This window comes from Lactuca serriola, chromosome 5 (genome assembly GCF_051521515.1).
Source record: "Lactuca serriola cultivar US96UC23 chromosome 5, Lser_US96UC23_V15, whole genome shotgun sequence".
Lineage (NCBI taxonomy): Eukaryota > Viridiplantae > Streptophyta > Magnoliopsida > Asterales > Asteraceae > Lactuca > Lactuca serriola.
In genome coordinates, this window is record NC_136412.1 from 103,121,229 (window position 1) to 103,138,415 (window position 17,187).

General features: G+C 37.5%; 1 protein-coding gene across 1 annotated transcript; it reads right to left on the reverse strand.

The window, feature by feature from the left end:
* Positions 1 to 5,140: 5,140 nt before the first annotated feature.
* Positions 5,141 to 5,650, reverse strand: LOC145049712 (uncharacterized). The gene has a single exon (XM_078998083.1). It carries the CDS (start codon positions 5,648 to 5,650, stop codon positions 5,141 to 5,143), a length of 510 nt encoding a protein of 169 aa, XP_078854209.1.
* Between the last annotated feature and the right edge of the window lie 11,537 nt (positions 5,651 to 17,187).

Sequence of the window (17,187 nt, forward strand, 5' to 3'; positions counted from 1 at the left end):
ATAAAGTTGGTGAGTCCACAGGTTTTGACTCCATAAAATAATACATTTTTACACATTCAAAAGTAAAGTTTTGAAGGTATCATTTAGACTCTCCAACATTAGGTATAATAGTATACTTATCAATTCAGTGTTATACCTAAACATTTCTTAATCTTAAGGTATAAGTAGAGGAAAACTTATACTTAACATTAATACTTGTATACGGCAAGGTATAATGTTTCTAACAATTTGCTACCATGAGCCTGTAACTGCTGCTATGACATAATACCTCTGATAGAACAATACACTCATGATTTATCATGAGAACAAATACACTCAGGATTTAACATGAGAAACAACACCGTATGCTTCATCGACGCCGGAATAATAACAAATAAAAGGATAGTTCATCACTTGTTTTTGGTTGACTGTAGCTAACAGTCACAAGAGGGGTGGTCAGCTCGTATACTAATTATACATGAATTCCTCGCTCACACGGGATTAACTGTTACAGTTCAGAGGATTTTCGCTAAGATCCCCAATCTTAGTTGATGAATATAATTACTCATGTAGACTTTGACGGCTTCCTATAGCTCTAACAACAAAGCATCTTCATGTCTAAAACCGTACGTTACTAGACTATGCTTTTAAACATTACTCCTAACTTCATAATATTTAGGCAGTACAACGGCTATACCTTGAAGTAAAACCAGGTTTTATCTTGACCTAAAACCAATAATAACAACATATAACGTTTCTAGTTTTATCTTGACATAAAACTATCAATAACAATACCAAGTTTTATCTTGACATAAAACTATCAATAACAATACCAAGTTTTATCTTGACATAAAACTAACAATAACAACATATAACATATCCAGTGTTATCTAATATTAACAACATATAACACATCCAGTTTTATCTTGACATAGAACTATTAATAGCATCATACTATATAACTTAACATTTAGAACTTATATAACTTTGGTATTATATCACACACAACATATATATATATATATATATATATATATATATATATATATATATATATAAAATCCTAAGCATAACTCAAGATCTACATTAGTAAATTAAGATACTGATAAGTTAATAATACTTCTATGTATTCAAAATATTATATTTAGAACAATCATATCCCGCTTATCATATCTATATACTATCATATAGACATAATAATAACATATATATATAATAACTAGCATGTGTTTTTCCCCGAAATATTAGAAAGTGGGGTCGTGAAACTCACCCTAGTAGCGTGATTTTATGTTATCTAAGCAACATGGTCAGCGTGCGAGATCGTCGGGGCTTGGGATGCAAGATGGCCTCAGTAAAGGAGAGAAAGGGAAGAAGTTTTGGTGTAAGAATGGCTGAAGTCGGACCTGCTATTTATAGTAAGGATTTTGGACTCCCACGTCGTGAGTTTCATAAGGCTCACGTCGTGAGTCTTGCATGATCACCCTGTAGACTTTCCATTTGCGTCCCTAGCTTCGGAAGGTGGCCATGTGACTCCTCACGTCATGAAAAACTCTTTGTTCACGTCGTGAGTTTGGATCCTATCCCCTCGCAGCCTCGTCACACCTTCTAGATTCTGAGATATGGATAAATGACTCCTCACGTTGTGAGTGTCATAAAGCTCATGTTGTGAGTTTAGTTAGCTTAGGGTTTCTGAAAGCTGAATCTTCGGAAGGCCATAACTTTTGCATACGAACTCCGTTTTTGACGTTATTTATATGCACGCGTAGGTATTTACGAGTACTACAACTCTCTTTTATACTTAAATAGCTAATTCTAAGTCTATTTTAAATTTCTCTTATTATAAAGATTTATATTGTTCGGTTTATCATAACTTCTTCAATCGAAGTCAGATTCAGACGTTCTCAATATTTTTTAAATCGTATGGATGTATACTTTGAGTTGTATCATAAAGAAAGCTCTTATTTGTATTATAATTTTTGATGAAATACATAGTATATTTATCACATTACAGGGTTAGCATAATCACATGTGATTGTTATTGACATATTTTGGCTAATGTTACATTCTCCCCTAGTTAGAAAAATTTCGTCCCGAAATTTATCATGTAGATAGGGTTTTGTCAACTAGTTGGGGGTATTTTTCTTTCATCTGATCTTCACGTTCACTAGTAAATTCAGGTCCTCGCAAAGAGTTCTATTGAACTTTCACTATGGGAATACGACTTTGCTTTAGTCGTTTGACTTCTCGATCCGTGATCTCGACATGTTCTTCTACAAAGTTGAGTTTCATAGTGAATTGTATCTCGTCGAGAGGTACAAAAAGAGTGTCAACGGATAGACATATTTTGAGATTTGATACATGAAAAACATCGTGTACATTACTTAGCTCTTGAGGCAACTTGAGTTGGTATGCGACAAAACCAATTCTTGCTAGAATTTCAAAAGGTCCTATATACCGTGGGTTTAGTTTGCCTCGCTTACCGAATCGAATTACACCTTTCCAAGGAGAGACCTTAAACATTACTTTATCTCCAACTCCGAATTCTAAAGGCTTATCTTACATCAGCATAGCTCTTTTGACGATCACGTGCAACCTTTAATCGATCCTTAATTTGCACGATCTTTTCAGTTGTCTCGTGGATTATTTCTGGTCCAGTACGTAAGGTATTGCCTGTACATTTCCTGGCCATCTGCTTATCTCCAACTTCTGCCCAACATACTGGGGAACAGAATTTTCGTCCATAAAGAGCCTCAAATGGTGCAGCCTTGATGCTGATGTGATGACTATTGTTGTAGGAAAACTCAATTAATGGTAAATGAGTATCCCACGCATTTCCAAAGTCTATTACACAGGTTCGGAGCATATCTTCTAAAGTCTAAATGGTTCTCTCACTCTGACCATCAGTCTGTGGATGGTAAGATGTACTCATGTCTAGACGTGTTCCTAAGGATTTTTGTAGAGATTGCCAAAATCGTGAAGTGAATCTACTATCTCGGCCATAAATAATAGAACTTGGAACTCCATGCAATCTAACAATTTCCTTAAGATAAACTCTAGTCAGCTTCTCCATCTTGTCGTTCTCCTTAATTGGTAAGAAATGGGCGGAGTTAGTTAATCTATCGACTATTACCCAAATAATGTCGAACCCACTAGGAGTTTTAGGTAACTTAATGATGAAGTCCATTGATATCTACTCCCATTTCCATTCACGTATTTCCGGTTGTTGTAGTAAACCTGAAGGCTTTTGATGTTCTGCCTTCACTCTAGAACAAGTCAAACATTTGCTCACATAACTAGCAATTTCTGCCTTCATGTTTGGCCACCAATAATGTACTTTTATGTCTAAGTACATTTTGTCAGAACCTGGATGCACGGAATATCTGGACTTTTGGGATTCTTCTAAGACCAAGTCCCTGACTCAACCGAACTTAGGCTTCCAAATTCGGTTCATAAAGTGTTGCTAAGTTGCTTCTGCATTCCTCACAAAGCTTTGTTCTTGATGTTTCCTTCTTTTAGAGCCTCAAGCTGAGCTTCTGTAATTTGTGTGGCAAAGTTAGAATGGATAGTTATGGTTAATGCTCGTACCCGACGGGGTTTAATATATTCGTTCCAGCTCAAGGCATCTGCTACCACATTTGCCTTTCCAGGATGATAACGAATCTCACATATGTAATCATTCAAAAATTCGACCCATCTTCGTTGTCTCATATTAAGATATTTTTGGTCGAAGATGTGCTGGAGACTCTTGTAGTCGGTAAAAATAGTAGACTTAGTACCGTATAGGTAATGTCTCCAGATTTTTAGTTTAAAAACTACAGCTCCCAATTCAAGATCATGGGTAGTGTAATTATTCTCACGCACCTTAAGTTTTCGTGATGCAGAGGTGATAACTTTTCCTCTTTGCATCAACACACATCCCAATCCTTGATTTGATGCGTTGTAGTATATGACGAAATCTTCTGTCCCCTCTGGAAGGGATAGGATTGGTGCACTACACAACATTTGCTTCATTTTCTGAAAAGAAGCTTCTTGTTTGTCTTTCCAGTTGAACTTCGTATCCTTCTGGGTTAGTTTTGTAAGCGGCTTGGCTGGTTTGGAGAAATTCTCTATGAATCTGCGGTAATAGCCTGCAAGTCCTAGGAATTGACGTACCTCTTTTGGCGTCTTTGGTGCTTACCAATTCCTGATTGCTTCAACTTTGGATGGGTCAACATGAATTCCTTTGTTGCTAACTACATGACCTAAAAATTGTACTTCTCTAATCCAAAACTCACATTTGGAGAATTTAGCGTACAAATTTTCTTTTTCTTAGTAGTTCCAAGATTAGTTGCAGGTGTTGACCATGTTCCTCCTTTGGTCGTGAATATATCAATATATCATCAATAAATATGATCACGAATTTATCCAAGTATGGTTTGCAAACACGATTCATGAGATCCATAAACATTGCTGGGGCGTTGGCCAATCCAAAAGACATAACTAAGAACTCATAATGACCATAACGAGTTCCAAATGCTGTTTTTGGAATGTCATCTTCTTGTACTCTGAGTTGATGGTATCCTGATCTAAGATCTATCTTTGAGTAGTAGCTAGATCCTTGCAGTTGATCGAATAGATCATCAATTCTCAGATGCGGATAACGATTCTTGATCGTTAGCTTGTTCAGCTCCCGATAATCAATACACATTCGAAAGGATCCGTCCTTCTTCTTGACAAACAAGATTGGTGCTCCCCAAGGTGAGAAACTTGGTCAAATAAAGCCTTTGTCAAGAAGTTCTTGTAGTTGGCTAGACAATTCTTGCATTTCAGATCGTGCCAACCGATAAGGAGATTTCGCTACTGGTGCTGCTCCTGGAATTAAGTCGATTCGAAACTCAACTTGTCGGACGGGAGGTATTCCAGGTAGATCTTCAGGAAATACGTCAAGGAAATCACATTCTTGAGGTATGTCCTTGATTTCTTTTATCTTTCTTCTCTTATCTACAATGTGGTCTAAGAATGCGCTACATTTCTTATGTAGATATTTCTGTGTCTTGGTACAAGAGATGACTTTGAGGTTTTTCCCAGACTTATCACCATAGATAATCAGGGCTTCGCCGTTTGCTAAGGGTAGTCGTATGGCTTTCTCATGACATAGAATTTCGGCGCGGTGTGAAGATAACTAATCCATGCCAATTATGACATCAAAACTACCGATAGGCATTGGCATGAGTTTGACGTGAAAAAGGTAGTCATTAAGAGTTAACAGACAGTTTTCTAGGACTTCATGTGGTTTCTCAGTTTGACCGTCAGCGATTTCTACTTCATAGATTTCTTTTAATATGCTAGACTTATGAATTAACAATTTTCTAAATGTCGGAGTTATAAAACTTCGATCTGCTCTAGAGTCGAAGAGTATGCAAGCGTATAAATTATCCATGAGAAATGTACCAGATACAACCGAAGGGTCCTGGATAACCTCTCTGCTTCTGATCACAAATGCCCTGCCACGCCCTACGCCTCCTTGACTCCTTAACTTTGGACATTCTTTCTTGATGTGTCCAACCTCTCCACACTCATAACACGATCTTTCTTCACCACGACATGCTCCAATATTTGTTTGCTGATTGACTATTGCAGGTGTTGTGCTCCTACAGTAACTAGTAGTATGCCCCTTCTTTTTGCATTTCATGCCAACAAAACAATCACCTGGGTGATGACGGTTGCAGTGGTTGCACCATGCAAACTTTGGTTGAGTAGGTATTGCTATTGTGGCTGCGTAGTTGGTTGCCACTTCTTGTCTTTTCTCAGATGATTGTTTGGGATTCTTCTTATTAAACTTGTTCTTGTTTGTTCTAGCTTTGGGAGACTCAGCCTTTGAGACCACTTCTGTTCCTTAGATCTCTATGAGGGTTAGCTGATGAGCTATCCTCTTGGTGCTGTCATAAGTCGTCGGCTTTGATGCGATCACCATGCCTTTGATTTGCAATGCTAAACCCCAGATGTATCGCTCAATCTTTTTATATTCAGGGGTCACAAGTGTTGGACACATTACACCAAGATCATTAAATCTACTAGTATAAGCTTTTATCTCTGAACCCTTCATGGTTAGGGTCCACAGTTCTTGTTCCAGTTTATGTATTTCCTCCCTAGGACAATACTCCTCTACTAGCATCATTTTTAGCTCCTCCCATTTCATGGAATTTGCAGTATCAATTCCCATTGTATTCATATGGATATTCGACCATGTAAGTGCTGCGTGAACGAAAGTACATGCTGCAAATCGTACTTTACAATCATCTGGACAAAAGCTTATTTGAATGATGGATTCTGTCTTTTCTATCCACCTTGTCAAATTCACTACCCCTTCATTTCCATGTAAGACTTTTGGCCTACAATTCATAAAATCTTTGTAGGTACATGTTCTAGTGGTCCCTACATGGCCTTCATTTCTAACTCCATCTCTTGTGCATTAGATAGAGCTGCAACAATTCTTTTAGCTATGATTTCTTCAAGTTGCACTGTACTTATTGAGGGGTTTATTTCTGGCGGTGGTTGTGGTTGTTGTTGTGGTGCTGATGGTCGGTTAGGGTTTAGCCAATTACTCCTTCTAGGCATTTTGTTTTAGTTCCTATTATAAATAATAAGACTTTTTATGAGTTTTGTTGATCATTTAATACACGAGTACTAAATACTCTAGCTATTATTCATAGCGTAAAACATAATGATTACTATAACGTATGCTTCATATTATTACCAGTGGTTACATCAGCTTATTTAGGTTTATAAGAGAAAAGTTTATATAAACATTGCAAAATTTGCAAGGTTTTCTACATCCTTGCTATAAACTTTCCTCTTTTCGCCTTAACTAGTCTGATTTTCTCTATTTACATGACCACTAGTTGTAGCTTATCTACCAGAAACCTAAGTGATGACCTAGCACGTCAGTGACATTAACCACTTGCTCTTCAAGTGCTTGAGTTCTCTGCTCAAGACTTCCCGTGCGTTCTTCATTTCTTGAGGTTTGATTGTAGAGCTCTAACTCTGCAATCCTGGCATCGTGAGTAATCATGTCATTATAAGCAAAATTTATACGATGATGGACATCCATCACCGATTCCTGATCTCGTGTCCTTTGTCCTTTTAGCCTTCGCACTCTTCCAGAGTGATGAGTAGCCCTCCCTTCGACAATTTCCATCTTATCTTCAATTTTCACACCTTTCTGAAACAATTGAGATAAAGTGTTATCTTCAGAAGAATGTGGGAGATGTGGTCGAGATGACTGACCAGTCTCATACATCTTGGCAGCTTTTTCTTCCGCCACCCATTTATCAACTGTTTGTGCGATCCGTGCAGGTTCGTCTTGAACTCTATGACTTCTTGAAGATGTTTCCTTCTGACTCTTCTTAAGATTTTTCCATATCGGTATAGATTTACGTGTAGTGCGTTTCATTTTTACTCCTCCTGGAACTTTACGGTAAAGAGTGTTCAGTGGTGGTAGAGATGATGCCACCGACTCTGTCTCCTCCATGGATTCGCTTTCTTCCATTGGTTCACTCTCTTCCCATTCATTGGAAGGTAAAGGTGCTCCATCATCAGAAGGTATTGGATGAAAGGTGGTTGAAGTTACAGGATAGTAAGGATCGCCTAACATCATAGGGAATGAAAGTTCCTCTTCTTCATCCGTATCCTCGATGATTATCCATTCTCATGAATGTGCCATGTCGGATTCCTATACATTTTGGATCTCCAAGAGTTTAGTCTATCAAATATTTCTCCCAAATTAAATAGTTCATATGATCTGATCATAATAAAATGTAGTTGCGCACCTACACCTAGTTTTGATAGGATCTATCCACATATAAACTTTACTTGGAATATTTGATCTAAATCCTTGAGATCAAAAACATTCCGAGTATTAAGGTGTATTCTCATCACGGGTCTGAGTCTTCATATATGACTCTATATTCTTATTTATTGTATTCACGCTTTTACTATTGTTTGTTACTTCAGGTCTATCTGATAAGGCTCCGGCTAGTCAGGATTGTCGAAAGCGCAGGATCATTTTAGCATATAGCCATTCTGAAATCCAGCAACCCAAATCGACATGTCTATCCTTGTCACCGCTCCCGTAAGTGGTCCTTCAGTAGTATAATTAATAATACTTTTTATTTATAGGCTAAGGGATATACCTAAACCTAATAGAGTAAGCCCTAAACTGTAGACGTGCTTTCCTAAGAGAGTACTAGTTCACTATAGTTAATAGCTCTGATACCAATCTGTCACACCCCGGCCGTCGGCGGAAACACCGGGTAGTGTAATGTCATTTTTCATATCACAGTTATATAACATACATTGAACAATACTTAAAGAAAATACATACCTTTATTGATGATTTGATAGTTACATTATTGTTTTCCTTGTATTTATTACATAGTATCCGACTATGACATACTTCTTAATGAACATAAAGATAATAGTAAAACTTCTCCTGTTCGAATACATACCAACTTTTCAAGTTCCTGAAAACACATGCATTTTAAAATACGTCAACATAAAGTTGGTGAGTCCACAGGTTTTGACTCCATAAAATAATACATTTTTACATATTCAAAAGTATAGTTCGAAAGTATCATTTTGACTCTCCAACATTAGGTATAATAGTATACTTATCAATTAAGTGTTATACCTAAACATTTCTTAATCATAAGGTATAAGTAGAGGAAAACTTATACTTAACATTAATACTTGTATACGACAAGGTATAATGTTTCTAACAATTTGCTACCATGAGCCTGTAACCACTGCTATGACATAATACCTCTGATAGAGCAATACACTCATGATTTATCATGAGAAAAAATACACTCAGGAGTTAACATGAGAAACAACACCGTACGCTTCATCGACGCCGGAATAATAACAAATAAAAGGATAGTTCATCACTTGTTTTTGGTTGACTATAGCTAACAGTCACAAGTACGGTGGTCAGCCCGTATACTAATTATACACGACTTCCTCGCTCACACGGGATTAACGGTTACAGTTCAGAGGATTTCTGCTAAGATCCCCAATCTTAGTTGATGAATACAATTACTCATGTAGACTTTGACGGCTTCCTATAGCTCTAACAACAAAGCATCTTCATGTCTAAAACCCTAAGTTACTAGACTATGCTTTTAAACATTACTCCTAACTTCATAAAATTTAGGCAGTATAACAGCTATATCTTGAAGTAAAACCAGGTTTTATCTTGACCTAAAACCAATAATAACAACATATAACGTTTCTAGTTTTATCTTGACATAAACCTATCAATAACAATACCAAGTTTTATCTTGACATAAAACTAACAATAACAACATATAACATATCCAGTGTTATCTAATATTAACAACATATAACACATCCAGTTTTATCTTGACATAGAACTATTAATAGCATCATACTATATAAGTTAACATTTAGAACTTTCGAATATAACTTTGGTATTATATCACACACAACATATATATATATATATATATATATATATATATATATATATATATATATATATATATATATATATATATATATAATCCTAAGTATAACTCAAGATCTACATTAGTAAATTAACATACTGATAAGTTAATAATAGTTCTATGCATTCAAAATATTATATTTAGAACAATCATATCCCGGTTATCATATCTATATACTATCATATAGACATAATAATAACATATATATAATAATTAGCATGCGTTTTCCCCCAAAATATTAGAAAGTGGGGCCGTGAAACTCATCCTAGTAGCGTGATTTTATGTTATCTAAGCAAAATGTTCAGCGTGCGAGATCGTCGGGGCTTGGGATGCAAGATGGCCTCGTCAAAGGAGAGAAAGGGAAGAAGTTTTGGTGTAAGAATGGCTGAAGTCAGACCTGCTATATATAGTAAGGATTTTGGACTCCTACGTCGTGAGTTTCATAAGGCTCACGTCGTGAGTCTTGCATGATCACCTCGTAGACTTGCCATTTGCGTCCCTAGCTTCGAAAGGTGGCCATGTGACTCTTCACATCGTGAAAAACTCTTTGTTCACATCGTGAGTTTGGATCCTATCCCCTCGCAGCCTCGTCACACCTTCGAGATTCTGAGATATAGATAAATGACTCCTCACGTTGTGAGTGTCATAAAGCTCACGTCGTGAGTTTAGTTAGCTTAGGGTTTCTGAAAGATGAATCTTCGGAAGGCCATAACTTTTGCATACGAACTCCGTTTTTGACGTTATTTATATGCACGCGTAGGTATTTACGAGTACTACAACTCTCTTTTATACTTAAATAGCTAATTCTAAGTCTATTTTAAATTGCTCTTATTATAGAGATTTATGGTGTTCGGTTTATCATAACTTCTTCAATCGAAGTCAGATTCAGACGTTCTCAATATTTTTCGAATCGTATGGATGTATACTTTGAGTTGTATCATAAAGAAAGTTCATATTTGTATTAGAATTTATCATGAAATACATAGTATCTTTATCACATTACATGATTAGCATAATCACATGTGATTGTTATTGACCTATTTTGACTAGTGTTACAAATATGAACCGATCATATCATTTCATAAAAACATGTCTCGTGTCTGAAAACCGAATCGTAAAAACATAATATCATCAGAGTACAAATCCCAGAATAACTCATAGTGCGGAAAACAATGTATGTGTCTGATGTGCCGCTACCGCGCCAGCTCCTTCCCCTTCGCTGAAGAGGTACCTGAAACCAAAACTGTAACTGTAAGCACACAGCTAAGTGAGTTCCCCCATCGTACCACATACCATACAATCACATAACATACATACTGCCTGGTAATTCTTGGGTGCCCAACCTACCCGTACGGCCATTCTGGGGTGCCGACCTACCCGTACGACCATTCTGGGGTGCCGAGCTACTCGTGTCAAGCCATTTTGGGTGCTAATCTACCCATGTCAAGCCATTCTGGGGTGCTGACCTACCCGTCGGTCCTAACAACCGACCCTCGGGGACTATTCCACCCCCTACTGCTACTGTCACATATATCACAACATAAACATAATATCATACATATCTGGGGTGTCCGAACTACCCTTCGGTCCTAACAACCAAACTTGGGACTATTCCCCTCTTACTACCACTATCACATTTAACATATCATGTCAGCATATAAACATATAATTACATACTGTCAGACATATCTGGGGTGTCTGACCTACCCTTTGGTCCTAACAACCGAACTTTACCACTATCACATATATCAAGTCATGCCAACATATAACATATCAGGTAGTAGCAAACCTAGATGATATCACAAAGACAATCATCTAACATACAACTCCTACTGGTGGGCCGATATTGTGGCCGTAGACCCACCGCTACTGGAAGGTAACTCACCTAGTAGTAGCTGCTGATCTGTGCGGGAATCCTCCGACTATTGCCGTCGCTGCTTCGGAAATCCTCCGGCTATAATTCCCACAAAACACTTAGTCATACACTGCTAACTGTTCTTAGGGTAAAATGACCATTTTACCCTGACCAAGTCAAAGTCAACTTCTAGTTGACCTACTCGCCGAGTTGGTTCGCCAACTCACTGAGTCCCTATCCTTCCATTTATCCTTACACCCATCTCTACTCGTCGAGTTAGGCAATGACTCGACGAGTTTTCCTTCTAATTGAACATCAACTGAATCTTCATCTGACTCGCCGAGTTGTTTGAACAACTCGTCGAGTTCATCTTCAACGAATACACAGGTCCTATCCTTGACTCGCCGAGTTGTATGAACAACTCGTCGAGTTCATCTTCATTCTTAGAAGATTGCCTTGGACTCGCTGACTCTGTTCATGCACTCGCCGAATCCCATGAACTTCCAGAACAATGGCTTAGTCCAAAACACTGGGTCACTCACTGGGACTCCCTAAAACCTTTCCACACTCAACTGGGTCCTTTTGACCCTCAACTGATATGGGACAGAAACCTTGAACTCGTCGAGTCGGCCACATCCTCTCACTAAATCTTTGAATTCTGATGTACAACCCTTGATAAAAAGATAGATCTATGCTTCTACAATCGATCTAGCATGTAAAGTTACTACCTTTACGTGCTTGCATGGGACTTTGAGCTCAAAAGGTCCTAAAACAAGCTCTTACAATGCATGGGGCCTTCTTTGAGTGCAAAAGCCACTCCTTTCTGCCTTGTATCCCCTCTAAGAACCTAAATCTGAAACATCAACCCCTAACCATGCTTGCAATCATGGTTTGTGACCAAAATGGCTTAGAAAATCCCTAGAACTCCACAAAATGGGATCTATCAAGAGAACAAACAAGGTATAGACTTTATACCTTTTGTGGACTGCAAATGTTGCTCAAAATCGGATCCTTCTAGCCTCCTCTTGTTCCTTCAAGCTTTTCCTTCCTTCCTTGGATCACAAAAGCACCAAAATCACTCCAAATGCCTTAGATTGCTTCAATAACAGCTAGGGTTTGCTATGGGGGTCTTCTGGGAGCAAATGGGACGAAGTAGGCTGAGTTAAGGTGTTTAAATAGGGTGCAAACCCTTGGATTAGGGTTTTTGTCCAGACAGGGCATACTCACCGAGTCCGAGACCCGACTCGTCGAGTCCACTGCTTAAACCCCGCGTCTCATCCTGCTTCTACTCGGCGAGTTGGTCCTTCAACTCGCCGAGTCCAAGGCCAAAATGCAAAATATTTTAAAGAATTAATAAAAGAATACGTACCAAGAACCAGATGCTACATCAAAGTCCTTAGTCAAGATCAACAGTCCATGTCTCGTCGAGTACCCTCGGCTACTCGTCGAGTTCCTTGAAATCCTTACCCACTCGCCGAGTCACCGGGGTGACTCGTCGAGTTCCCCTGATTCTCGATTAATGCCCTATGGCCACCCGTCGAGTTTCCTTCTAGTAACACGTCGATACACATGCATTCCTAACTTGGGGAAACTCATTCTACTCGCCGAGTTGTTCATACAACTCATCGAGTCTATGCCAATCTTCATCGGACTCGCCAAGTTGTTCATCCAACTCGTCGAGTTCACGGCTATCTTCATATGACTCGCCGAGTCACCCTTGCGACTCGCTGAGTTCCTTTAGTCCTTTACCCATACAGACACATTTTAAGCCATGCAATGGCTCTAAATTAAAGATCCAAGCTCCTACGGCATGCGTTTCACGTAAAGTTGCAAACTTTATGTGCATGCATGGCTAAAAAGGTTCTTAATGCCAAAACTAAGCTCTTAATGGGTTTCATGCACAGGGGGGGGGTCATTCACGACCAAGACAGGAACTTTATGAATCTAGAACTCGGGAAAGGTCCAGATTTGAAGTTACAACTTCAGATCTAACTCATGTCTTGCAATATCACCTTACTCAAACCATAAAAACGCTAGATTTCCACCATATGAGATCTAGAAGGGAAAAGAGATAAAGATGTCGACTTCATACCTTCAATGGGTGCTAACTAAGGTAGATTTCGGATTTCCACTCCTTCCTTGCTCCTATCCCCTTGTTCTCCAAGTTCTTCCTCCCACAAAGCCCTCCTTCGAAGCTTACAATGCACAAGAATGACACAATACGCGGGTAGGGTTTTCTATGAGCTCTTACTGACTGCAAGGAGCCAAATGAGGCTTATGCCTTCTTAAATAGAGTGCAGAACCCGGGACTTAGGGTTTCTTCTGCCAGCTCCTACTCGTCGAGTCCCTTTATGGACTCGGCGAGTAGATCACTAATTTCACGATCCTGCGTCGATTCTACTCGAGGAGTAGGGCATCCTTTACTCGTCGAGTAGGGATTAAAACTAAATAAATTCTTAATTAATTTAATATTTGGGAATCAGGGAGTTACAATAATCATAATGTTCAGACCTTTTTGTCATTCTCACAATTGCTATCTACCCAAAATCCACTTAGTGAAAGAGTTTGCTCACCATCATTTTCATGAATTGGAGAGAAACATTATGACACTTAGATTTGTATGGTGTAAGTGTTCCTATCCATGTGAATTTGTCATAACCATAATCACAAGACAAGGTTAGTGACAAAACTTAATTCAAATGGACTGAACTTGTTCAATCTTAATTTCTTGCCACCTAGTAGCACAATGCCCACCGTTGCTTCCGGTTTGTTATGTAAACAATTGAGAAATCATAGAACTCACAAGCATAGTCAACTTTTACTAGAATAGGCATAGAAATAAGAATATGTCAACACGATAGGTTACAGACCTCAAGTCGTGGGCTAGTGATTAACAAAACTCTTGATTAGTTCTTGAAACTATCTCAATACCTCCACTGTCCTCTTGACATATAAGATTCTCTTTGTCAATAAGCATTCCTTGAAAAAACAAACATTCAAGAGTTAGTGTGAATTCTTATCAAGTTAAACACTTCTAACAATTGGTCTTAGTTGGTCTTTGTTTTATCGAAAACATCACAACTTACCAATCTCAAATGTAGAAGAATAGGAAACATCTTACTCTAAATTTGACAAGTGTTATGAACTTTTTAAACATTATTTCACTCAATTTACAATCTTAGAGTATGACTCTAAGACTTGATTTTGGAACGAAGTATGATTTATCTTTTGATTTAACCATTTCCACAATTCATGATTCCTCTCCTTAGCCAAATAAATACACTAAGGTGTCCTCAGAGGATCAATTGTGATATGGTTCCATAATCACTAAGATAATCATAAAACAAGATACACGAGTACTCTCCCATCTCTTCAGATTGGAGAAACTTTTATCTTTCTGCCTTATTTGATTCTTCTTATTCATTCAACCATACATTGAAACATTTCCAATGTTTCAGAATTACACTTAAACTTGTAAGCATAATCATATTTACTAAACTTTAGTAAATCATAATGAATAATGTTATCAACCTTTGTGGTGGACCTGACCAGCACACAGCCTAATGTACTAGATCCGTTAGTCCTTCGCTTGACTCACATATACATATGAACAAGTAATTAGTCTTAATTTCCCAAAGATGAAAATTCTCATTCATCATACAATACAAGTTGCAAGACTCCAAGTTTCTATCCAACTGAAACTTGGGTGATGAGAATCTTTCCTTATTTGATAAATTATGACACTACCACAAACGAAAGAATCAAATTCATTTTCCAATATTGCTTATCAATGGAAACATATAAGCAACAATTTTTCACAAATGCCTTTGTAAGGATACATAGAAATAATAAAATCAAAACTTTTCTTTTAATTTAAAACTTGTGGAAAAACTTATCCTTACAATGCAAATTCATCTGAAAACTTTGTTGTTATCTATTCCTAAGTAGTATCTTATAACTCTTATGCAGTGGGTCAAAATTCTGGTCATCGAACCATGTGATCAGAATCAGCACACCTTTTCTTTAAGCTTCCTTTGTTTCTTCAAAAACATCAAAATGTAATTACATTACATCATGTATTAAGAATCTCCAAAAGAGACTTAATAGAGTTAGATAACGGACTTTACCCGAAGTAGATTCAAACTTTTGACTTTACCATCCTTATGAGGTTTCAGGTAAATTTGGCAGCTTCGCAACCAATGCCCCTCCTATTGGCAAAAGGAAACATATGGAATCTTTGGAAATGGTATATGAGACTATCACAGACTTAGCCTTTCTCTTTACCAATAGGTCAAACGACTTGACCATGGCTGATCCCTTTCAATTAGGAAGAGAAAGTTTTTAAGGACTTCCAGTGTCACCAATGTCAATGTCCAAATAGGTTTGGGAAGTAGATCTTCCAATCTAATTTGCTTTACCAATGCTCCAAATCATTGCTGATACAACATCAAGCAAACATGTAAGATCATTAAGGGTCATGTCATAGTCTGTTATCAGGAAGTGACTAAAGAACCCAGTCAATAGCCAACTTTCCGCAAGACTTTGACACCCGGCTCTCCCGTCTTGTCAATATGTGGCTTGACCTGTAAGATGTAAGCACATATAGACTTTGATTGCCAATAGGGATTGAGTCACTTGGAACTATTCATGTCTTGAAACTGGTGGGATAGGGAGAATTATAGAAGGAGGTGGAGGAAATGAAGTATGATTTCTAGTCCCATTAGTTCTCAATAAAGGGATTAGTCTTTCACCTTGATTGCCTTTTGGGATATCATCTTCATTAGGAAGCTTGTTCCTAAAGATTTGGGAAGATCGTAGTTGTCTAAACTAGACATCTATAAGGGAGAAATTCAAGTTAGTTGGTTTAAAGTCCTTAATATAACACCCATTATGAAATATTAAGGCTAGGACCCAACAACCTATTTATAACTGGAAGAGGGATGCCATAATCCGAGTTATAAAATAGTTGAAGGTAGGTAAATGACGATTTACCAATTTCCACCATAAAAACGAAATATAATTAAGTTTTAATTGGATTTGAAACTCCTAGATCTTTTGAGATACATTGAACTTTAAATGGCATGTTTGAATCTCGATTGTACCCTCTCAAGTTTGTGACTAGGATGCCGAGGATCACAAACAAGGTGTGAATAACCATGCAAATTGACTTGGTACCCTTAACTCTATCACCTAATCGATGTGCCGGTTAACCACACATGCTCCATCGATATATAATAAAGTCAAGTTACCCTTTTCCACTCTTACTAGTCCTTATTAGTGTGCTGATTAACCACACACGCTCCACTAATGACTTGGTAAGGTATAAAGTGTAATTTCATGGGTTAGCACCTATTTCACATTTTCGTAAGTAACTAAGATTGGGAATTTATAAGTGTTTAGTTACTTAGTATTTATCATTATACTTTTAATGAAGGGAGAATTATAGTCCTTTCCTACCCGTTCGGCTAGCGACCCTCCACCAGTCAAGGAAGTGGTGGGTGAGAGTGGACACCCATTAAACTGTCATTTTATAGGTAGTAACCTTATACCACCCCTCTTATAGACTGGCTTTGTGAATGAGGCCTACTAATGGTAAGATTGACATTATCTTATACATATCTATATAATTAAAAGTATAATAATAGTATAAGGGTGTATTTTAAACATTTAAAATACTTGGTGGTTTAATCTATTAATTAAACTATACTCTTAGTTTAATTAAACTTAAACCATGTCTTTATGAAATCATTAACTCTTTTAATTAAACACTTTAATTAATTTAATGAAATCCATAAAGTTTGAATTTTAAATTTTAAAATTCTAAGGGTTCAATTTGGAATTAAAGTATAC